The sequence below is a fragment of the Aquarana catesbeiana genome, linkage group LG05 (assembly GCF_042186555.1).
Source record: "Aquarana catesbeiana isolate 2022-GZ linkage group LG05, ASM4218655v1, whole genome shotgun sequence".
Classification (NCBI taxonomy): Eukaryota; Metazoa; Chordata; class Amphibia; order Anura; family Ranidae; genus Aquarana; species Aquarana catesbeiana.
In genome coordinates this window covers 114,633,783-114,657,660 of record NC_133328.1, presented here as the reverse complement: position 1 = coordinate 114,657,660, position 23,878 = coordinate 114,633,783, and the positions used below count along the sequence as shown (strand labels likewise).

General features: G+C 42.6%; 1 protein-coding gene across 1 annotated transcript in view; it reads left to right on the top strand.

Moving 5' to 3' along the window:
- LOC141144414 (ferroportin-like) overlaps positions 1-21,699 on the top strand; it is a 96,357-nt gene extending 74,658 nt beyond the window's left edge. The window contains exons 6-8 of the mRNA XM_073630083.1: positions 4,607-4,861; positions 8,250-8,963; positions 20,748-21,699. Of these exons, the coding sequence (XP_073486184.1) occupies positions 4,607-4,861; positions 8,250-8,963; positions 20,748-21,019 (1,241 nt within the window). The 3' untranslated portion in view covers positions 21,020-21,699. The remainder of the gene's footprint in view (positions 1-4,606; positions 4,862-8,249; positions 8,964-20,747) is intronic.
- The last annotated feature ends 2,179 nt before the right edge of the window (positions 21,700-23,878 follow it).

Here is a 23,878-nt window from a genome sequence, read left to right as displayed (position 1 = left end):
ATGGTTTATATTGGGGGCTCTAGCATTTAATGCTTATATCCTCTATGGTGCTATTTGTCCTTTTGAAGTGCCAACTTCAATAATATTGGGTAATATTATTTTTAATTCTTAGAAGACCATTAGAAGCAGGTAAAACAAGATCAAAGAGATGCAAGAGAATCAGAAATGCTGATTTATGCTGTACAGGATGTAATTGAGCACACATCTGATAAGGGAGGTGCCAGTCCTGGACAGGACCACTTGTCATCCTGGACCTAGAAGTAGTTGCCCTTTTTGCACCACCTGTACAGCCATTCTGTCTGTGCCCATCCCACCATTTCATTATCATGACTAACATGATAAATTCAGTAAAGGCCAGTACATTAAAGGATTCTCAGTTTATTAAATATAACTAAAGGCAATCTTCATGTTTTTTGTTTGTTTTAGATAAAGTAGAGAGAGATTAGAATAGAGCACCTGCCAGATTTTTATTGATGTCTGTGCATCTGTTAAAGAGATTTACCCTCTCTATTTGTCTTGTTTACCATTATCACTGAAAGTAAGAGTGGAAATAAAAGAAAATCCCACATTTTGGGTGGTCACCAGAACAGGAATAGAGGGGAAATCTTCCAATAGACACACTAATTCTGGTGAATCCGGTGACAATCAGGGATTTCCTCTCACTTCCTGTTTTGGCTTCCGGGCAGGAAGTAAAGGGAAATCTCCCTAATGGGACACAAGGGGCAAAAACAAACAGGGGTTATAACTCTCCTTTACGCTATCTACAATGGAAAAAATGGAAAAAATGAATCTTTAGTTCTACTTTAAGGTGCAGTATTACAAAGTATAGGCAACCTTGCTACCCCTCTTATCATCTTGTGTTTTTTTTATAGGATATATAGTCCCTTGAAATTTTCCACATTTTGTCATGTTACAACAAACAAACTGAATGTATTTTATTTGGATTTTATGTGATAAACCAACACAAAGTGACATATCATTTTGAAGTAGAAGGAAAATAAATGGTTTTCACATTTTTTACAAATGTCTGAAAAGAGGCCCCCCTGAGTCAATACTTTGTAGAACCACCTTTCTCTACAATTACAGCTGTAAGTCTTTTTGGGGATGTCTCTACCAGCTTTGCACATCTAGAAATTAAAATTTTCGCCCATTCTTCTTTGCAAAATAGCTCAAGCTCTGTCAGATTGGATTGAGAGCGTCTGTGAATAGCAATTTTCAAGTCTTGCCACAGATTCTCAATTGGATTTAGGTCTTGACTTTGACTGGGCCATTCTAACACATGAATGTGCTTTAATCTAAACCATGCCATTGTAGCTCTGGCTGTATGTTTAGGGTCATTGTCCTGCTGGAAGGTAAACTTCCTCTCCAGTCTCAAGTCTTTTGCAGACTCTAATGCTGCATACACACGATCAGAATTTCGGCCCGCAAAAGACCAATGAGAGCTTTTCATCAGAAAATGCGACCGTGTGTATGCTCCATCGGACTTTTGCTGACTGAATTCCAGTCAGCAAAAGATTGAGAGCATGTTCTCAATTTTTCAGTCGAAAAAAGTTCCTATCCGAAAATGCGATTGTCTGTAGCAATTCTGACGTGCAAAATTCCTATGCATGCTCGGAAACAATTCGACCCATGCTCAGAAGCATTGAACTTCATTTTCTCGTCTCGTTGTAGTGTTGTACGTCACCGTGTTCTTGACGGTCGAAAGTTCAGTGAACTTTTGTGTGACCGTGTATATGCAAGCCAAGCTTTAGCGGAATCCCGTCAGAAAAGCTATCATATCTTTTTCCGACCAAAGTCCCAATCATGTGTATTCGGCATAACTGGTTTTCCTCCAAGATTGCCCTGTATTTGGCTCCATCCATCTTCCCATCAACTCTGACCAGCTTCCCTGTCCCCGCTGAAGAAAAGCATCCCCACAACATGATGCTGCCAACACCATGTTTTACGGTGGGGATGGTGTGTTTAGGGTGATGTGCAGTGTTAGTTTTCCACCACACATAGCTTTTTGCTTTTAGTTAAAAAAAGTAAAAAAGAAAGTAAAATTTTTTGGGACAGCAAACATGTGGAAGAAGGTGCTCTGGTTAGAGTAAAAAATTTTACTTTCTTTTTTACTTTTTTTAACTAAAAGCAAAACGCTATGTGTGGTGGAAAACTAACACTGCACATCACCCTAAACACACCATCCCCACCGTAAAACATGGTGGTGGCAGCATCACATGGCTTCTCGCAAAATGGCTTCTCGCAAAATGCAAACGGGACTTCTTATAGCTTTTTTTTCCCACAATGGATTTCTTCTTGCAACTCTTAAATAAAGGCCATATTTGTGGAGTGCACAATTAATAGTTGCCCTGTGGACAGATTCTCCCACCTGAACTCTGGATCTCTGCAGGTCCTCCAGAGTTACCATGGGCCTCTTGGCTACCTCTCTAATTAATGCTCTCCTTGCCCAGTCTGTTAGTTTAGGTGGACGGCCATGTCTTGGTAGGTTTGCAGTTGTGCCATACTCTTTCCATTTTTGGATGATGGATTGAACAGGGCTCCGGGAGATGCTCAAAGCTTGGGATATTTTTTTATAACCTAACCTTGCTGTAAACTTCTCCACAACTTTATCCCTGACCTGTCTGGTGTGTTCCTTGGCCTTCATGATGCTGTTTGTTCACTAAGGTTCTCTAACGAACCCCTGAGAGCTTCACAGAGCAGCTGTATTCATACAGAGATTAAATTACACACAGGTGGACTCTATTTGTTAATTAGGTGCCATCTGAAGGCAATTGGTTCCACTAGATTTTAGTTGGGGACTTCAGAGTAAAGGGGGCTGAATACAAATGCACGCTACACTTTTCAGATACTTATTTGTAAAAAAAATTAAAAACCATTTATCATTTGCCTTCCACTTCACAATTATGTGCCACTATGTGTTGGTCTATCAAAAATTTTAAGGGGTGTGAATACTTTTTCAAGGCACTGTAGGTCTCATGCACACTAGGCTCAAGATAGGAGAAAAACAGCAATAAAAACATGCCAAAAGCCGTGTTTAGATGCATTCAGGCATGTCAAGCATTTGTGCATTTATTCATTTCTTTGGCCAGAATATGAATTAATTCTGCCAATTTAAATAAATAAATGCTCAAGCGCTAAATGTGCCTAGCGTTTAGTTGTGTTCAGACACATTTAGGTGCATTTAGTGTTTTTCTGCCCAAATGTTCCTTTCCTGAACGCGATTTTGGTGTGTTCAGATTTCTGCCCCTAAACACCCCTGTCTCTAAATGCCTCTGAAAGCCTATGGGTGCTTGAACACACAGACTAACACAGAGGAGCGTTTAGGGGGCAGAAAAAAGTGTCATGCCTGTAAATGTTTTTTTAAGCTGCCGTGTACATGAGGTCATATAGGTAGGTAAAGGAAAAGGAATTGGAGCAGACGTACCATATTCCAATAGTGCAATTGTCTACTTAAAATAATTTTTATGAAGTCACAACTAAAACAGATTCCCTGAAAGGAAGCGTTTTTGTTATAAATTTACACAAAAATGTCTTGATAAAACATAATCCCCACATACATAAAAAAATACTAGCTGTCCTTTTCAAATAATTTTAGATAATGATAAGAGGGAAATAGAAAATGTAACGGGAAATAGAAAAAAATAAAAAGAGAAAATGTATCGGGTACAAAAAGCTACACTATTATCTGTTGAGTTCATGTTGGGAAAACATGTCTTAACATTAGTGAACACATTGCATATTCAGATACACAGTAATTGTTGAGATGTTCTTGCTATTGCATGTGCTTTGATGTTTCTGTATGCTGTCATTCTGCAGTATGTATGTGTACGGGTTACTATTTTTTTTCACATTAGCATGTCTTTGAAATGCTAATAGATGTCTCAGGCATTGTTTCATAATTCCAGAATGAAGACTTCACAAACCAGTAAATTATGGTTAATTTATGAGATGTGACATGCTTCTGCCCTAGGGCTGACCTGTCTCATTCTGCTGTTAAATAGTCACATTTCCTATAATAATGTATAACAACACAGCAAATGTAGTTTAAAATGGAATCTATCTCAACATTTTTTGTTTTGGATAGAACAAGGAAAGAGAGTGATGGCTCAGTCCTTGTTGATTAGATTTTCTCTCACTTCCTGTTGTGTCACCTAGACACAACAGGAAAACCCCTCAAAGAAGGAAATACAACAATAAAACTTTTTTTAAAATAGGGTTGGAGATTCCATTCTCTACAAAATAAATTTTAGCGTTGCTGTAGTCTTCGATGTGCAGTGATTGTTTCATTTTCTCATGTTTTATTTTGTTGCTTTAGACAGCTAATTTACAGAGTAGATAAAATAGTAAGGAAGCTTTTTGATTCATTGACATCTGAATAATAATTATCATTGTATGAAACAACGTTGTTGTAAGCAAAGCAACTGAAGTTTGTTGATGAAACCTGTAGTAGATGACCATTTCATTTTGGATAAAGTGGGGAAATGTTATAATCTCTAGCAAACAGCAAAACATAGTAAAATAAAATCTTATGCTAACATATTAAACATTAGATTGTGTATTTGTCAGGGTCTGTTCATGTAAATTGTTATTTACTTCCAAAACCTAGGAATGAATGCAACCGTTAGAAGGATGGATCAAGTCATTAATATCTTCGCCCCGTTGTCGGTGGGTCAGGTCATGACTTGGGCTTCCAATGTGGTTGGCTGTGGATTCATTCTTGGATGGAACCTGGTGTCGCTGCTTGTGGAATTTATCTTCCTCTCCAGGGTTTATAAAATGGTACCTCAGCTGGCTGTCAAACCACAGCATTCTATAGGAGAGCATTATTTAGAAAGGCAGCTGGAACTTTTCAATGTGCAAGGTATGTCCATGGTCTTGGAAGAAAGCAGTCTTCAAAAAAAAAGATCTCTATAGTTTCTAATGACAGAGTTCTTTGGACCTCTAAATAAAACCTACCAATAATCCTCAGTTTTCTTGGCTGTAAGGACTTGGGGGTTTACTGATCTCCAAAGCCATACAAAGTATATTATGTTGCGGCATCCATTCTAGTTTGAGATCACTGGGAATTATCTGGAGCCATGCTGTATCTCTTCCATTTGCATCATCACTATTGACACTTTGAGCATAGGCAGGAATGTTTTTTTAATTCATGAAAGCAGATATTTTTTAATGAAATGTAGAGTAAAGGCCATACATATAGGCCTTCTTTTAATCTTAAAGTGATTGTAAACCTAATTTACAGAAAAATAACAAACATGTCATACTTACCTGCTCTGTTCAATGGTTTCTCACAGAGCCACCCCAATCCTCCTCTTCTGGGTCACCCACCAATGCTCCTGCCAAGTGCCCCTATAGCAAGCCGCTTGCTATGGGGGAATTCATAGGGGCTCGATCCATAGACCCATAGACATAGTACTATAAACATACAGAGCGCTGCTCAGCCCCACCCCCTGATCTCTCCTCACTGGCTTTGATTGGCAGGAGTCAATGGCTCCCGCTGCTGCCTCTATGTCCAATGAGGAGAGATAGAGTGGAGAGGGCAGAGGCGGCTCTCTAATTAGGGAAATTAGGTGGTCGCCTAAGGCCTTGCGCCCACAGGGGCCTCGCGGCCGCCTAGTTTGCCTAATTAAAGAGCTGTGCTGATAGTGGATCCCCCCCATGGAGAGATAGCAGGCTGTTTACCGGGTGATCGGAGCTCACTGATAGCTCCGGATCACAGCCAGGGAGAGTCACTCAGAGCCAGCGCTGACACTTCCACCCTCCCCTCACAAGCAGGAGAGGAGAGAGAGCTAATAATGCTGCTCCTCCTCCTCCCACCCCTCCGCCTGTCTGCCCCGCTGACCCATCGGGACCAGTGGGAGGCCCCCCTGAGAAACTCTTAGGGATGAAGCCAGTGTCTGACCAAGTCCTGAACTTCCGGCACTGCGCTCCACTCAATGAGGATTCCTGCCAGTCTGTTGTCATTGATCTCTGGTTCCTCCGCTTGGCGCCTTTCTCCCCGCCCGCCTTGATGATCCTTTTTGCATCTGCAGCTGTATACACAGTGAGGAAAAATCTGTAGAACAGCTCCACCTCTCAGCTCCGCCCCCCAACTTCGGGTCTCACACCTTGCTTGCAGCGGTACTTGATTCCTGCCGATAAGGCAATATAAATAGAGATCTTAAAGAGGGCAGGGGGTTCTGCTATAAGAGGGGTCTCTATGATCTCTGGAGGTCTCTAAGGAAGGGGGCCCCGGTACTGTGCCCACTTACCCTCCCCCTGTACTGTACCCTCATGCCCCCTGTACCGTGCCCACTTACCCTCCCCCCTGTGCTGTGCCCTCCTGCCCCCTGTACTGTGCCCTCTTACCCTCCCCCCGTGCTGTGCCCTCCAGCCCCTTTTCTGTGCCCACTTACCCTCCTCCCTGTGCTGTGCCCTCCTGCTCCCCCTGTACTGTACCCAATTACCCTCCCCCCTGTGCTGTGCCCTCCTGCCCCCTGACTGTGCCCACTTACCGTCCCCCCTGTGCCTTCCTGCTCCCCCTGTACCCTCCTGCCCCTGTACTGTGCCCACTTACCCTCCTCCCTGTGCTGTGCCCTCCTGCTCCCCCTGTACTGTACCCTCCTGCCCCCTGTACTGTGCCCACTTACCCTCCCCTTGTGCTGTGCTTTCCTCCCCTGTACTGTGCCCACTTACCCTCCCCCTCTGTGCTGTGCCTTCCTGCTCCCTCTATTACTGTGCCCTCCTTCCCCCTGTACTGTGCCCACTTACCCTCCCTCCCTGTGCTGTGCCCTCCTGCCCCCTGCAGTGTGCCCACTTACCCTCCCTGTGCTGTGCCCTCCTGCCCCCCCCCCCCCGTACTGTGTCCACTTACCCTCCCTATACAGGTAATTTTTATCGCTTGAATCATTTTTCCCATTATGGGTGTGAGTGGGGCCTCGTGCCTAAGTTTTGCCTAAGGCCTCACAAAGCCTAGAGACGCCTCTGGGGGAGGGTATAGAGCTGCACATAGAAGGTTGTTTACCTTAATGCAGAGAATGCATTTGGGTAAAAAACCTTCTACCTTTACAACTACTTTATATTTCTGCACGTCTTCTAGACTGGAATATTCTTTTTTTCATCTAATGGATGGCCACTAATGATGTAACTCCTGAGAATGCAAATTAGACTGAGACCATTCTCAGCATTTTACAGATCTTGGGAGTGGGCTGAAAGTGTACATGGCACTGCACGTATACCACATGTACACATACAAAAAATATAGCATGAAGACAGATAAAGCTATTTTTTGACAGCCTTTTCTATCAGAAAACTCTACTTTCTGGAATATTTTCTCTCACATTAGTTTTGCTTTAACAAAGGTCTTTTTTCATGCTGTTTTGGGTGAAGATGTATAGGGTATGTGATGATTAATTTAAAGTGTTAGTAGACCCAAAAACAAAAATATAATATATTGCAGATTGCAATCATTAAATATGGTGGCTACATTCGTTTTTTTAGGCTTGTTTTCCTTTATTTTCACCTAGCGATCTGGCCAGTAATACATTTCCTCCCCTGCAACTTCTGGTCACGGCCGCCTAGGCGATTACGTCATCAGCCCGGCCTGTTGACTCCTGTGTCATCAATCCCAGAAGTCTTCAGGAGTCTAATGCAGGTACGCAAAGCGGGCCGCAGTGTCATTACTGCACAGGCGCAAGATCCGGAGGTGCATGCTGGGTAGCCAGCTGCACGAAATCCAGGAAATGAAGCCAGGCCGGCTTCAGCTGCCCAAATCCTGCATGGCCGTAGCCAGAATCAGGGGGGACAAAAGAAAAAAAAGCAGTTTGTAAGTAGTTACAATGTGTACATGGGCAACATCATCCATTATGCTTATGAGGAATTACAACGATCTCTGCAATGCTAATAATGCAATGTTGGCTAGGAGATTAGAACTCCACTTTAAGGCTAGGTTCACACATACGCAAATTGAATGTGGGTTTCTCCGCATCCAATTCGTATGACAGGCAAGTGTGATCGGCTCTCAATGGAGCCTATTCACACATGTCTGGGGCGGCCGAGGTCCCGATTAAAAAAGGGTCCGGTGCATGTTTGGTTCGGATTCAGGTGCGAATTCAGGCAAAAATTCAGACCTATATTGCACCTGAACCAGTGAACAGACACGCACTGGAACCCAGGTACAAACCTGCAGCCGCACATGGGTGAACCCGGTCTAAAGGACTCATTGATGCTGAATAAGAGGTATTAGTAAATATTAATCTGTTATTTTTTAGGGGATTTGCCTATCTGCTCAGTCATAGGCGACTTCATTGGCACACCAGCCCTACCCACTGTATCAAGAGAAGAGAAAGCCCAGACTCCAGAACCTTCTGCGGAGGGCACTTCATCAGTCCCTGTCTGCTTCCAGAAATTTCGCCGCATGTTGCGTACCTGTACAGATGGCTGGAAATCCTACTACAGACAGTCTGTCTTTTTAGCGGGTCTGGGATTGGCCTTTTTGTACACCACAGTCCTTGGCTTTGACTGTATCACTACAGGTTATGCGTACACTCAGGGGATCAGTGGCTCTTTGCTTAGCATACTCATGGCCGTCTCCGCTATCTCAGGATTAATGGGCACCTTTCTGTTTACCAAGCTAAGAAGACATTACGGCTTAGTGGTCACAGGGATTATATCCAGCTGCCTTCATGTTGGTTGTCTAATGCTTTGCGTATTTTCAGTCTTTGCTCCGGGAAGCCCCTTTGACTTGGGCATTTTCTCTATCCTTACGGGTATGAATTCTTCTTTAAATACTGAGAAGTTGCATCAAAATCAACTCCACATATATCCATCTCAAGGGAATATCAACCAACCTATCCTTTCAGACCGTTCCTCAATCCACTGGACTAACAATACTGTGTTGTTTGAGAGTGTCCGTGCCAGCGATCAGCCAGACTCCTACATTTCCATCATACTGCTCTTTTCAGGAGTTATATTAGCCAGAGTGGGTATGTATCCATTTAAGAGCCTTTTCAGCTGTATTTTAATGTGGTGCAATTACTAAAGGCAAATAGACCTTTGCAAGTGCATTTGCACTCATTTTACCCAGAGCTTAGACCCCTTTCACACTGAGGTCCTTGAAAACTGGCAATAAAACATTTGGCGTTTTTTTTCGGTGCTTTTGCGGCATCATTGGTGCGCTTTTTTAAGGTCACGTGACTCAAAAGAACCGCTTTACGGTGCTTTTAAAGAGCCTTTCATGCACTTTTCAGGTGCTTTTGAACGGCTTCCCATTCATTTCAATGGGTGGTGTTTTTGAGGCGTTTTTTTTTAAAAAAAACTCCAAAGCTGCTGCTTGCAGGACTTTTTTCAACACCAAGGCAGTGCGCCGTACCAGTGTGAAAGGATCCATTGATATTTATGGGAAGCAGTTTTCAGGAGCTTTTCAGGCGCTTATTTTAGCGTGAAAGCGCCTCAGTGTGAAAGGGGTCTAAGTAAATGTGGTAAAGCTCTGCTGATCTCCATCATCCAATCAGGTGCAAGCCAAAATGCTTTTTTTTTTTTTTTTTTTTGCACCTGATTGGGTATTTTTTACAAAATGAAACTTTACCCTATTTACATTTATTAAGGAAATGATTGCAACTGTCTATTTGCCTTTAGCAAATCAACCCCAATGTTTTTTTGTTTTTTTAAAGCACTAAGGAATTCTTTGGAGCAATAGTTAAACCACATTTGCCTTTGTGTATGTTCTTTTATAAGGGTTATGCACTTTGTGTTACCTCTATATCTATTTCAGTGAACAACTGAAAAATACTGAACCTGATTTAGCAAATGGTTGTGGTGACCCTGCGAGGTTTGCTGTTCTCATTTGTCGCACATAGACTGTTGGATTGTCAGCTTGAATTGAGTATTGGTCATGTTTAGTCTCTGTATAATACCAACTTTCACGATCAAAGGAATATGTGATTTCATAAGCAGACAGTTGAACTTTTTTGAGGTAAATCCTATGAAATGTAATGCCAGATTCATTTAGAATTATAAAGAGGTTAAGGTGTTTTTACACCTCTGAGATTATAGCTGTATGTACTCAAAAAAGGACTCATTTACCCAGAAGCCCTGTCATGCATTTTGCTGCAATTTACAATGCAAATAAATGCATGGACAGAACGCACCGTTTTCACTAAAGTTTGGTCCCACCAGTGTGTAATATTGTAGTGCATGCTGCATTCTGGGTTCATTTTTTAAAAACTGTTCAGTGCTTACCAAAATACAAAAAATGATCTTCAAAATCCATTCTACATTTCCTGTATGATCACATCTAGAGGTATAATCCATTAGCTATGTTGGGGTTATGGCTGATTGTTGTAGCGTCACTACGATAAATAGTGAAGAGTGAATAATTTCAAAACCAGAACTGGTGAAATTTGTATTTTTAAAGGCCCTATTCACACCTAAGCTCGGAGTTTCAAAATGCTGGAGAAGAATCAATTATTCTCTCTGGTGTTGGTTCACATTTCCACTCCAAGTCGCCTGAAGCTCAACAAAGTTCTGGAGCTTTTTTTTTTTGCAGATCAAAGTGGGCAGATTTGTGCGTTTTATATACCCGTAGTAATGAAGGGAAACGTGCATTTTTGCATTTATAGAAAATTACAGCGGCTGTAGATTGAAAAGGAAAGGTAATTTTTAATAACATTCAAACAAAATATGACTTGTATCGCAATTGTTACACGCTATACTATGGTTTCTTTATTTGCTATTTCTTTCCCCCGCGAAAGTGGAGTTACCCTTTAACCACTTAAAGAAGATTTTACCCCCTTCCTGACAAGCACTTTTTACAATTTGGCATTGCGTCGCTTTAATTGACAATTGCGCGGTCGTTCGACACTGTACCCAAACTAAATTTGCATCCTTTTTTTCCCCACAAATAGAGCTTTCTTTTGGTGGTATTTGATCACCTCTGTGTTTTTTATTTTTTGTACTATAAACAAAAAAAAAGCAACAATTTTGAAAAAAAAACACAATATTTTTTACTTTTTGCTATAATAAATATGCCCAAAAAATGTTTTAAAAAACAAATTTCTTCATCAGTTTAGGCCAATATATAGTCTTATATATAGTACATATTTTTGGTAAAAAAAAAAAAAAAAAATCGCAATAAGCGTATATTGATTGGTTTGCGCAAAAGTTAGTGTCTGCAAACTAGGGGAAAGATTTTTGGCATCTTTATTATTATTTTTCTTTTTACTAGTAATGGCGGTGATCCGCGACTTTTTGCGGTACTGCGACGGACAGATCGGAGACTTTTGACACTTTTTTTTTTTTTTGGGACCATTGGCTATAAAAATGCACTGATTACTGTGTAAATATCACTGGCAGGGAAGGGGTTAACACTAGGGGGCGATCAAGGGGTTAATTGTGTGTTCCCTCAGTGTGTTACAACTGTATGGGGATAGGATTGACTAGGAGTGGAGAGATATGGCTCCTCTCCTCTGACAGCACAGGGATTTATGTGTTTACACACACAAATCCCTGTGCTGGCGCGCGTGCACACGATCGCGCGTGGCCGGCGACGATCGTGCCCACTGGCCACACGCATCGGGTCCCCCTCGTCTTGCAGCAGGCATGCGCCCTCTGGTGGCCGAAAAAGGGTAGGACGTACCCATACAGGATTTCCGCCAGGAGAGCCATTGTGCCGCAGTATATCTGCGTGACATGGTCGGGAACCGGTTAAGATAAATAACATTCTGCCTTTACAATCCCTTTAAACTAACCTGTTGAAATTTGCTTTTCTAATTGCAAAACCACTGTTCTAATCATAGAGTGCTTTGGGCATGATGCTTGCTTTTAAAGAAATCTATCATTAGAGAAATGTACGGACTGTCATAGCTTACTTGTGCTAGTGGACTGGTTATGTCAGGATTCGATACTTTGAGTCTCTGACCTGAAGCAATAATGAAACAAGTAAAATCATGCATGATCTACATACTCGTACGGAGTCAGGGTTTTAAAGTATCAAAACCTGTGTGTCAGAACGATATCCAGGCAACTAGCAGGAAGGAAGCCAGCAATACAAGTCTTCACTGGCCTCTAGGGGTTAGGTTCAGGTTTGCTGCTGCCATGGGTATAGGCCAGTGCTTTCCAAACTGCATCCAGATGCAGCCCTTTGCTTGCCTTTATCCACCCTTTGGGGCACTATTCCTTCCACTGATACAAGACGCAATTCTGTCAACTGACACCAACAATGGGGCACCATTTCTCTCACTGACACCAAAAATGGGGCACTATTCCTCCCCTAGTACCAAATTTGGCGTGGTTTACTCCCACTGATGCCAGGAACATTTCCACTCCCCCTGGCCATAGTCCGACCCCCCTACAGTCTGAAGGACAATAACTGGCCCTTTGTTTAGAAAGTTGAGACCCCTGGTGTATCCGAATCTTGTAGGCTCAAAATGTGCAGTTCTGGCAAATTTATGTGCAGATTTGTCAAGCATTTTTCTTAAACCATAATGCACTGCATGGCCTTTGAACTATGGTCAAGAATGGAGGTTTTGGCTAACCCAGCTTCCTTATAAAAGAGGTGGTTGTGTAAAGCAGCCATAGGTGTTAATTTACTTAAGGCAAATAGACCAAGCACTTTGCAAGTGCTGTTGCAATCATTTTCCCCAGAGCTTAGCGAATGAGGTGCAGCTCTGCCGACTTCCATTATCCAATCATGTGCAAGCAAAAATGCAGTTTTTAAAAATATTTTCTTTACTCCCGATTGGGTATTCTTTACAAAGTGAAGCTTTGCCACATTCACTAAGATTCTGGGGAAAATAAGTTCAACGGCACTTCCAAAGTGTGCAGTCTATTTGCCTTTGGTAAATCTACCCCATAGTGTCCGTGTACAGGCAGTCCCCAAGTTACGAACAACTCTACTTACGAATGGAGGTGGAGTGATGTCACTGCCAGCCGCTTGCGCTCCACACTGGTCCCAGGTACAGCTGAGCAACCATCTTGCAGTGCCGGACACATCCCACACTGCAGTACTGCATGGCCACAAGAGCCGCAAATAACATGACTGCATGTACAGAAACACCCAGAACATCCCACCTCACTGCACAGGCTGGAGTTACACTTAGAAATGTACTGTTCCGACTTACTCACAAATTTGACGTAAGAACAAACCTACAGTCCCTAACTCGTTCATAACCCGGGAACTGCCTGTATTGGAAGCTGCTTTAGGGAAAGGATAGGAATGCTGACAAACTACATAGGGAGGGATTTGTTTTCGTTAGGAAACCATACTTTACTTCTGATTAAGAGCTGTATGGACCACTTTGCTGCTTTTTTTTTTTTAGGGGCTTTGTTGTCTTTACATTTTATTTGTGGTTTATTTGAGGTCAGTGAGCTGCTGTTCCTACCATCAATTTTTTTTTTTTTTTAACTTAATAAGATGAATGCTGTAGTCGTATGTAAAACAAATCAAATGTAAAAGGACAAAAAAAAAAAAAAAAAAAAAACACCATTCCACCAAATCTGCGCTGCCAGTGTACAGAAAAGTTTTCTCTTGCACACGTACTTGAACAACTTCCTGACCAGGCCATTTTTTGCGCTACAGCACTGCGTCACTTTGACAATTGTGCGATGCTCTACCCAAACAAAATTTATGTATTTTTTTCCCCGCAAATAGAGCTTTCTTTTGGTGGTGTTTGATCACCTCTGTGTTTTTTATTTTTTGCGCTATAAACAAAAAAAGAGCGACAATTAAAAAAAAAAAAAAAAAAAATGTTTTACTTTCTGCTATAAAACATATAAAAACGTTAAAAAAAAAGTAAATTTATTCATCAGTTTACGCCGATATGTATTCTGCTACATATTTTTGGTAAAAAAAAAATTGCAATAAGCGTATATTGATTGGTTTGAGCAAAAGTTATAATGCCTACAAAATAGGGGATAGATTTATGGCATTTTTATTATTATTATTTTTCTAGTAATGGCAGCGACCAGTGATTTTTAGCAGGACTGTGACATTGCAGCAGACACCTAACTGACATTTGACACTTTTTGGGAACCAGTGACTTTATTACAATAATCAGTGCTAAAAATATGCACTGTTATTGTACTGACACTGGCAGGGAAGGGGTTAAATGTGTTCCCTGCAGTGTTTTCTAACTGTATGGGGGACTGTGTGATCTCCCCTCTCAGAATAGAGATCTGCCTTGTTTTACACAGGCTAATCCCCATTCTGTCACTGCAGGGAACGATCAAGGGTGGCCGGTGGACATAGAGTTCGCCGGACCCACTGATTGGCTCCCCTACTAACCAATGGGAGCACGTGCACGCCCACAAAAGCGAGTTCCCGAGCCAACATACAGCTACAGCGATTCGCGGGATCGTGCCGCAGTTTAATGAAGGCGGGTGGTCGGCAAGCGGTTAAAGTGGAACTGCAGAATATGTTTTTTTTAATAGCCACAAGTCAAATAAGTTACCTCCAATGAAGACCATCCTATGCCTGGATTGCTACTTTTTACTCTTGAAAACCTTAGTTAGACTTACCGGTAACGGTATTTCTATGAGTCTTTCAGGACAGCACCTAGAGAGCGCAGCTCCATCCACTTCCCAGGAAACACTGCAGTTATTCCTTTTAAGCCTGGACACTTCCACCATGGTCTCAGTTGTTACCGAGTACCTCTGGCCATGCTGAAATTATATAAGCAGAACATAGCAACCACACCATATTAACCCTTATGAACACCTTATAAAGATTTTTAACCCAAGGGAGGGTCATTGGCGCTGTCCTGAAAGACTCTTAGAAATACCGTTACCGGTAAGTCTAACTAAGGTTTTCTCACCTCGTCTTTCAGGACAGCACCTGGAGATGACAAACGAGTACTTACTCTTAGGGTGGGACCACCGCCTGCAGGACCTTCCTGCAAAAGGACTGCTCTGCTGCCGAGAGCAGGTCCATCCTATAATGACAAGTGAAAGTGGAATAACTCGTCCATGTGGCCGCTTTACAAATTCGACCTGGTGAAGCTCCAGCTCGTTCCACCCAGGACGTAGCTATAGCCCGAGTTGAATGGGCCACTATCCCTACGGGAGGTTCTATTTCTGCAGCTCTATAAGCTTTGTGGATAGCCATCCGAAGCCACCTACTAATCGTGCTTTTAGAAGCTCTGTAACCCTTACGAGATCCAGAAAATAAAACAAAAAGAGAGTTGGATTTTCTTAACTCTTTTGTTATTTCTAGATAGCGTAAAACGCATCTCTTTACATCCAGACTATGAAATTCCCTTTCTTTGGGGCCTGTTGGATCTGGGCAAAATGTTGGTAGGACTATCTTTTGAGTTCTGTGAAAGACTGAAGCAACCTTCGGTAAAAATCCTGGGTCTGTTCTCAGTACTACCCGGTGTGAGAAAATTGTCAGGAAAGGCTCAATGATGGATAATGCCTGAAGCTCACTGACCCTTCTAGCTGAAGTGACTGCTACTAGGAGTGCTAGTTTTAAAGACCACATTTTAATCGTGGCCTCTTCTGGAGGTTCAAAGGGTCTTCTAGTTAGACCCTGCAAAACAACTGAAAGATCCCATTTTGGAAAACACTTAAATGGCACTGGTCTAGCTCTAGCCAGTGCCTTGAAAAACCTAATGATCTGGAGATAACCTTCTCTCTAGAAAAACTGATAATGTAGCCACCTGAACCTTCAAGGTGCTTGCTGCCAAACCCTTTTCTATTCCATCCTGTAGAAATTCCAGAACAGAAACATTTTCCTTTGAGGAGTAATTTTTCGAATCACACCAGAAATTAAAGCATTTCCAGGTCTTAAAATAAATAGCCCTTGTGACTTTCTTCCTGCTAATTAACAAAGTACAAATTAAATTATTGGACAAAGCCTTACTCCTCAGGATCTGCTCTTCAGTAACCAAGCTGCCAGGTTGAGTTGACCTGCGTTGGGATGCAGAAGGGGACCCTGCGACAGCAAGTCCCTCTGGACCGGAAGTAACCAGTGGGGCTCTACCGCCAATTTTAGTAGGCCTGAAAACCAAGGCCTCTTGGGCCAATACAGAGCCACTAAAATTAGAATTGTCCTCCCTCCCTGTAGCTTCTTGAGCACTAACGGAATCATCTGTATAGGGGGAAAAGCGTAACACAAACGGAAGTTCCAGCGATGTGCCAGTGTGTCCAGACCCTTCACTTGGTCCTGCCTGTTCAGGGAAAAATAGACCGGAACCTTGGCATTTATCAGTGATTGCGAAAAGGTCTACCTGGGGAATTCCCCATCTGTCTACTATTTGTTGAAAGACCTCCTGACTCAGACTCCACTCGGACTCTAGCACCCTTTTCCTGCTTAAAAAGTCCACTATTTGGTTTAGGTTGCCCTTCAGATGTATCGCTGTTAGTGAAGCCACGTTGCCCTCTGCCCAAGTCAGAGTCCGTGGCGTTGTCTGACAGTATCTGGATGTGTTGGCCTCTGATAGTATGTCTGAAGGCCCACAACCCTAGAAAAATAGCCCTTAGCTCCCTCCAGTTCGAGGATCTCCTGGATTCCTCCACTGACCAGGAACCCTGAGCCAACTGGTTCTCTAGATGTGCACCTCACCCCCAGGAGCTCGCATCTGCTGTGAGAACTTTTGCTGCGGGAAAAATTGGCTTGATCCCTCCACCACCACAGTTTTCTTTTTACTGTTGTTGGAATCTTTAACTGTTTTTCCAGAGACTCTCCGTAGGCCCAACTCTGTAGGATTGCCTGTTTGAGGTCTCTCACATGAAGGCGGGCCCACTGAACAGCTGGGATAGAGGCTGTAAGAAGCCCCAGTGTGGACATGGCCACTCGTACTGATATAGTCAGATTTGTCTGTACTCTCTTTACTGCCACCTGTACCTTCACTATCTTTTCCTCCGGGAGGAAAGTCTTTTCCTGCCCTGAGTCGATCACATAGCCCAGGAAAATGATCACTTGAGAGGAAATTAGGCTTGATTTTTCTAAATTCAAAATCGGGCCAAGACTCTCTAAATGGCTCTGTGTCCTTCTCAGATCCCTGTGTAAAAGATCCTCTGAGCTGGCAAACAAGAGAAGGTCATCCAGATAAGTTACTATAGATACCCCCTTCCAGCCTGAGTGGTGCCAACGCCTCTGCCATGATCTTTGTGAAGACCCTTGGGGATGCAGAGAGATCGAATGGGAGAGCCCTGAACTGAAAGTGTGACACCGCCCCCCCTGCTCTGATTGCCAAACGCAGATATTTCTGTGACTCCGGTATTATGGGAACATGCAGGTATGCATCCCTCAAATCTATGGTGGCTAGAAAGCAACCTGCTGGCAGGAGTTTCCTCACTGAATAAATTGTGTCCATCCGGAATTTTTTGTACCGGATAGACCTGTTTAATATCTTTAAATTCAGTATTAACCTGAATTTCCCCAATGGCTTTCTCACTAGAAAAACGTGAGAATAACACCCTAGTTCTTCCTCTCGCTGGGGTACTGGGATGATTACTCTTTGTTGCAGGAACTCCTGCAAGAGCGACGTCATTGCCACCGCTTTTTCCCGATCTCTGGGGAGTCGTGTCACATAGAAACGGGATTGTGGGCTTTCCGAGAACTCCAGCGCGTCTTCCTCTGAAATCACTCTGAGAACTAACGCACTGGATGTCGCCCTCTCCCACTGCGGAAGAAATGACTGAAGCCTTCCCCCCACAGTCTGGAGATCGTCACTGAGTCTTAGCGGGTTGACTGGGGGGACGAAACAACACCCCAGACTTTCCTCGGCTCCTTTGAGACCTCCAAGGTCTCTTTTGTCCTGTTTCCTTTGAGTCCCGGGTCTGAAAAAAAGGACTAAAATTCTTTTTAGGCTGTGGTGTCACCTTCTTTTTTATAGGGAAGGCTTTTTTCTTGTCCGCCATTCTATCCAGAACAGCGTCAAGATTTGGACTGAAAACTACGTCCCCTTCGAAAGGTAGGCCACACAACTTTGCTTTAGAGGCCGAATCCCCCGACCAGGTCTTGACCCACATAGCTCTTCTAGCAGAGTTAATTAAAGCTGAAGATCTTGCGGAGATTTAACTGACTCAGCCGACGCATCTGCCATATAACCTACTGCCTTTTGTAGGACTGGCAAAGTATCTAACAAATCCTTTCTAGAGGTACCTGCTTCAATATGGCCCTTCAGTTGTTCTAGCCAGTATTCTAAATTCCTGGCCACCACTGTAGATGCCATAGCTGGTTTGAGATTAATAAGTGTCGAATCCCAAGCTTTTTTCAATAAAGAGTCGGCTTTCTTGTCCATAGTGTCCTTTAAGACCCCCATATCCTTGAACGCTAAATCAGTGTTTCGCGACACCTGCGAAAAGGCAGCATCAAGTTTAGGTCTCTTGTTCCACACTTGTGCGTTATCATCATCAAAAGGGAATCTCCTTTTGAGAGACCTGGAAAAGAAAGGGGCCCTCTCTGGATCCTTCCATCCCCTCTTTATAGAATCTGTCAACACTTTATGCACCAGGAACACACGATGCTTGACCTCATCCATGCCCTGATACATTTTGTCATGCAGTGACAATTGAGCCTTATCCTCCTTAATATTCAGGTGTGTGTGTATAGTTTTCAGAAGGTCCTCTTCCTCTTCCAAAGATAATCTATAATGAGAGGAAGAGCTCTCCTTTTAATCTTTCTCCTCCTCTTCCTCAGACGCACTAACCACACTCGTTGAAAAGGAGGTGTGAGCACTGGGTGGAGAACTCTCTGCTGACTGTGCTACCGGACGTTTATCCAGATAGGAACGGAAGGATTGAAACGTATCTTCCAGTTCCTTCTGGAAAGAAGTGAGCATATCACTAGACTGGACAGAAGGTTCTTTCGTGGAAGTATCCTCTCTGACCAGGTCCGCTATGCAAGCTTTGCACAGCGGTTTAGTCCATGTCTCCCTAAGGTTTGCTCTACAGGAAGCACACCGCTTTTTAGGGGGAAGGGAAACATGCTTGCACTTTTCTTTGGCTTTTGTCTGAAAAACACCAAACCCAAACAAATCTATAAATAAACTGTGCATAAAAATCTTCTCGCTAGCAGATCTTTAAACATAACAGTCATTGGCACAAAACATACCCCACAATACCACTGCTGTAACAAAACACAAACTGCACAGAAAATAAAACATTTGTGCACTGTGTGGCAGGCTCCCCCCCCCCCCCCCCCCCCCCAAGGGAAGAAAAGGAGGGAAACAAACATATCCCTGGTAACTATTGAGACCCATCTCTCTTACCTGGGTCTGGCCTGTGCATGTGGCTCCTGCTCCTGCCACTACTGTTGGTTGCTCTGACTCCATCCTTCAGTAACCTGCAGCCGTCCAGTAGCCATCCAGAGATCTTCTGTCCCTCTTTTATTTGAATTTTCCCCGTCCATCGCCGCTGCGAGGACCGGAAATTGCATGGCCGAAGCCGCCTCCCACTTCCGCGTTCCGCTGCGCACCACCGCAGGCCCTGCCCCTTCCGGCAGTGACGTTGCCCGCCACTCGGAACGGCCGAATGCAGACACACTACCCCACCATGGAGCCAGTCTGCACACGCCGCCTGTCGGAGCGGAAACCACCGGCAGCCTCTACCTTCGCCGGGCTTGAAAAGCGGGAGACACCGCAATACCCCCCGCCCCTAAGGGGGGGTATTGGGCTGGGCCTGAACAACGAAAAACGTCACACCGGTACGCCCTAACTCACCTCCACCTGGGGAGAGCGCAGCATACCCCTGGTTCCCTGCAGCGCTTCCACCATGGGGAAACACTACAACTGAGGCCATGGTGGAAGTGTCCAGGCTTAAAAGGAATAACTGTAGTGTTTCCTGGGAAGTGGGTGGAGCTGCGCTCCCTAGGAGCTGTCCTGAAAGACAAGGTGAGAAATCCTAATTTCATTTATTTTGTATACGACACGCAGCACTCTTCTTCAGGCTGTGCAGCTAGGAAGTTCTCAACTTCATACGTTGAAGGTAAGCAGTTGTATACCCTTCTCCCCTCCATTTATAAAAGGTCTTGTCCATTCACAGAATGCCTTGTATTCTATGAAAATACAAGGCCTTCTGTGAACGGACAAGGAGATTGTGTCGTTTACATGCCCCATTTCTCCCCTTGTTTATCACTGAACACAATACATCCTGCGACAAGAATACAAGGCCTTTATGTGAATAAACGAGGGAAGGGATATACAAATGCAAACCTTTTCTATATGAGAGCCGGAGGTCTCTGTCGCTGGGCCATCAGAACACAGTGTGGAGTGCCTGGTACAAATTAAACTAGGATTTATACAGTAAGCAGCAGTGCAAAATAGTTAGCTACAACTTAACCGCTATTTGCAAAAAATATCTGGAGTTTCATTTTTGGTTAAAAAAAAAAAAAAATCTTCCCAGTAGGGACCCAGACAGAAATGAAACAAACCCTTCCCTGCTCTGTATGATTTTATTACTTCAGCTCTACAAATTATATTCCAGTATCTAGGAATAAGATTTTGCAATAAGGTTTCTCCATTTGGTATCTTGCGGTTAACAGAAAGTTAACGTTGCAAAAACAGTGCATTGGCCCGCACTGGATCGCCTGGTACTTTTGTACTAGGCGATCCAGTTACAATGCGTTTTAAAAAGTAGTGCTTGCACTACTTTGGTGCAGTGCGATTTTAGCCCATGCTAAATTAATGGGCTGAAATCGCGCCACACAGGACAGCATGTGCAGACATGGTGTGAACTAACCCTTTAGGCAGATGGAGTCTTTCAGATTATACTTTTTGAAAATATAATGCATACTTATGCTAACTGTTCTTCATTTCTAAACTCTCTAGGTCTTTGGTCATTTGACCTGACAGTGACTCAGCTTCTTCAAGAGAACATCCCAGAATCCGAGCGGGGGGTCGTCAATGGAGTTCAAAGCTCAATGAATTACCTGATGGATCTAGTTCATTTCATCATGGTTATTCTAGCTCCACAACCTCAACAGTTTGGGCTCCTGGTCATCATCTCAATCCTGTTTGTGATAGCTGGACACACCATGTATTTTTTTTATACCAAAAAATATAAAACAACAGAGAGGGAATCACCAAATACTCCTGCCTGACAGTCTTGTGAGGAATCATTTTAAACAGCTAACGCTCTTTGTAGTATAATTTTTGTAGTATGAGTTTTTAGCATGAAGTGTTGGATAACCTTAGCAGACCTGTCCAATGTTCACCTAATCTGTTACATTTCTTTTTTTATTATAATTTTATACATGAACCACCCAATTCCATATACAGATTCAATGAACTTCACTGAAAATAAACATACATTATTTAATCTACAATTACTTCTTTTGTCCGTTCGTTACCCTAATATCCCGGTGTTGGATCCAAACAATAAATCACTGGAAAAAAAAAAAAAAAAACTGCCGCTGTAAAGTTTAAGCATAGTGTGTGACACTTTGTGATGTTTTACTTATGTCTCTAGGCATTGTCTGCTCTGTAGATGAACAAGAAGCTAGTGATGCACAAAAATTTTGGCCGTCCAATATAGGGTTTTTAGGGTTGTGCCGAAAAAAAAAAGGTGTCAGATTTTACTGTGCTTATGAAATGTTTTACAGTCATGAAGCTAAAAAAAAAAATGCATCATAAACGCAACACGGGTGCATTTGATGTGTTCTCAATGGGGAGGTAAATTTTTTATTTATTTTTTTAATGACAAAAAATACAGCAAGCAGGATTTTTAACACCACTTTAAAAAGGTGCCGTTATTGGCCGAAAAATTCATAATCTTAATTAAAAAGTCGAATATAATACAATTATTTACATAATAATATATATATATATATATATATATATATATATATATATATATATATATATATATATATATATATATATATATATACATATATATACATACACACAAACACAGTATCTCTCAAAAAGTAAGTACGCCCCTCACATTTTTGTAAATTTTATTATATATTTTCATATGACAACACTGAAGAAATGACACTTTGCTACAATGTAAAGTAATGCGTGTACAGCTTGTATAACAGTGTAAATTTGCTGTCCCCTCAAAATAACAACACAGTCATTAATCTAAACCGCTGGCAACAAGAGTGAGTACACCCCTAAGTGAAAATGTCCAAAGTGTCTATTTTGTGTGGCCATCATTATTTTCCAGCACTGCCTTAACCCTCTTGGTCATAGAGTTTACCAGAGCTTCACAGGACACCACTGGAGTCCTCTTCCACTCCTCCATGATGACATCACAGAGCTGGTGGATGTTAGAGACCTTGTGCTCCTCCACCTTACATTTATAGATGCTCAATAGGGTTTAGGTCTGGAGACATGCTTGGCCAGTCCATCACCTTTACACTCAGATACTTTAGCAAGGCAGTGGTCGTCTTGGAGGTGTGTTTGGGGTTGTTATGTTGGAATACTGCCCTGTGGCCCAGTCTCCGAAGGGAGTGGGATCATGCTCTGCTTCAGTATGTTACAGTACATGTTGACATTCATGGTTCTCTCAATGAACTGTAGCTCCCCAGAGCTGGCAACACTCATGTAGTCCAAGACCATGACACTCCCTCCACCATGCTTGACTGTAGGCAAGACGCACTTGTCTTTGTACTCCTCACCTGGCTGCCGCCACACATGCTTGACACCATCTGAACCAAATAATTTTATCTTGGTCTCATCAGACCACAGGACATGGTTCCAGTAATCCATGTCCTTAGTCTGCTTGTCTTCAGCAAACTGTTTGCGGTCTTTCTTGTGCATCATCTTTAGAAGGGACTTCGTACAAGAAAACCCCGATGAAGTCACGCAACGTAGGGCGTGAGTGGAGGCATACCGGAAGTGACGCGGTTTGGGAACGAGCTCGGCCCTCGTGGATTTTCGCTGCTACTCTGCTTTTTAAATGTGAGTGTAACCCATTATGTTACTTTTTTAATAAATATATACAACGGTATTACACTACGAGAGTGCTTTTCTTTCTTTATATATCTATACTGAGAGGACATTAGAGGGAACCCATGGGAGAAACAGAGACATAACACATGTGAGAGCAGATCATTGGAAATTGCTATAGAGGATCCCAAGAGGTGATCATACACCAGTACACCGTCCAAGGAACCATAGGCTATGCTGGTTTTTAACATACCTGAGGTGAGGCTAGAGAGCACAGAGGTGATGTGGGAGCAAGATTGTCACCTATATTATGAATAGCCACTACTAACAGTGAAAGGAAATCGTGCACAAATTCACAGAAAGGACTGTTTACATAAGGAAATTCATCAATGTACATGCATCACTATTATTTTGTTTTTGATATTTGTGTGTAAGGTGTCCAGCTTTGAGACACAAGAAATGATTATTTATGCACTAGGATCACTTTAATTATATGCATGCTAATGTTAATAATTAATAGAAACATTGGGTTCATCTACATTTCTTTCATTATTTTTGAACAAACATAACTTTAAGATTATGGTTATCACCAGATGATTGGGCGCAATATACAGCTATTTGTGATTGTTACACACTGATCTTTGATTGATTTATGCACTGTCACTTTGTATGCTCATTTTTATTTTGACGTTACTCTAATGGGAGTGACTAACTAGGTTTACCAACCACTCACAGAATAGCACTTTACACATCGGTAGCTTTTAGTTAATTGACAGCGCTTCACTACTTTTAACATTTTTTTGACTTTATGAATAGTTATGGATATGCTTTGTTCATATTTCATGTCTGAGGTTTACAACCACTGTAATTTGGCAACTCAAGCCTCATTTACATGGCCAATTAGTGCAATACATTTCCAATAATAAGTGTATTTCTGTGATGAGGATCACAGGGGTTTGCCATCAAGGGTACAAATCATTGCCAGGCTGAAGAGTTCTGTGGCAGTCTGCAGGTAACAACACATTGATTACATAGTTAGGGACAGAAAAGCAGCCTTAGGTACA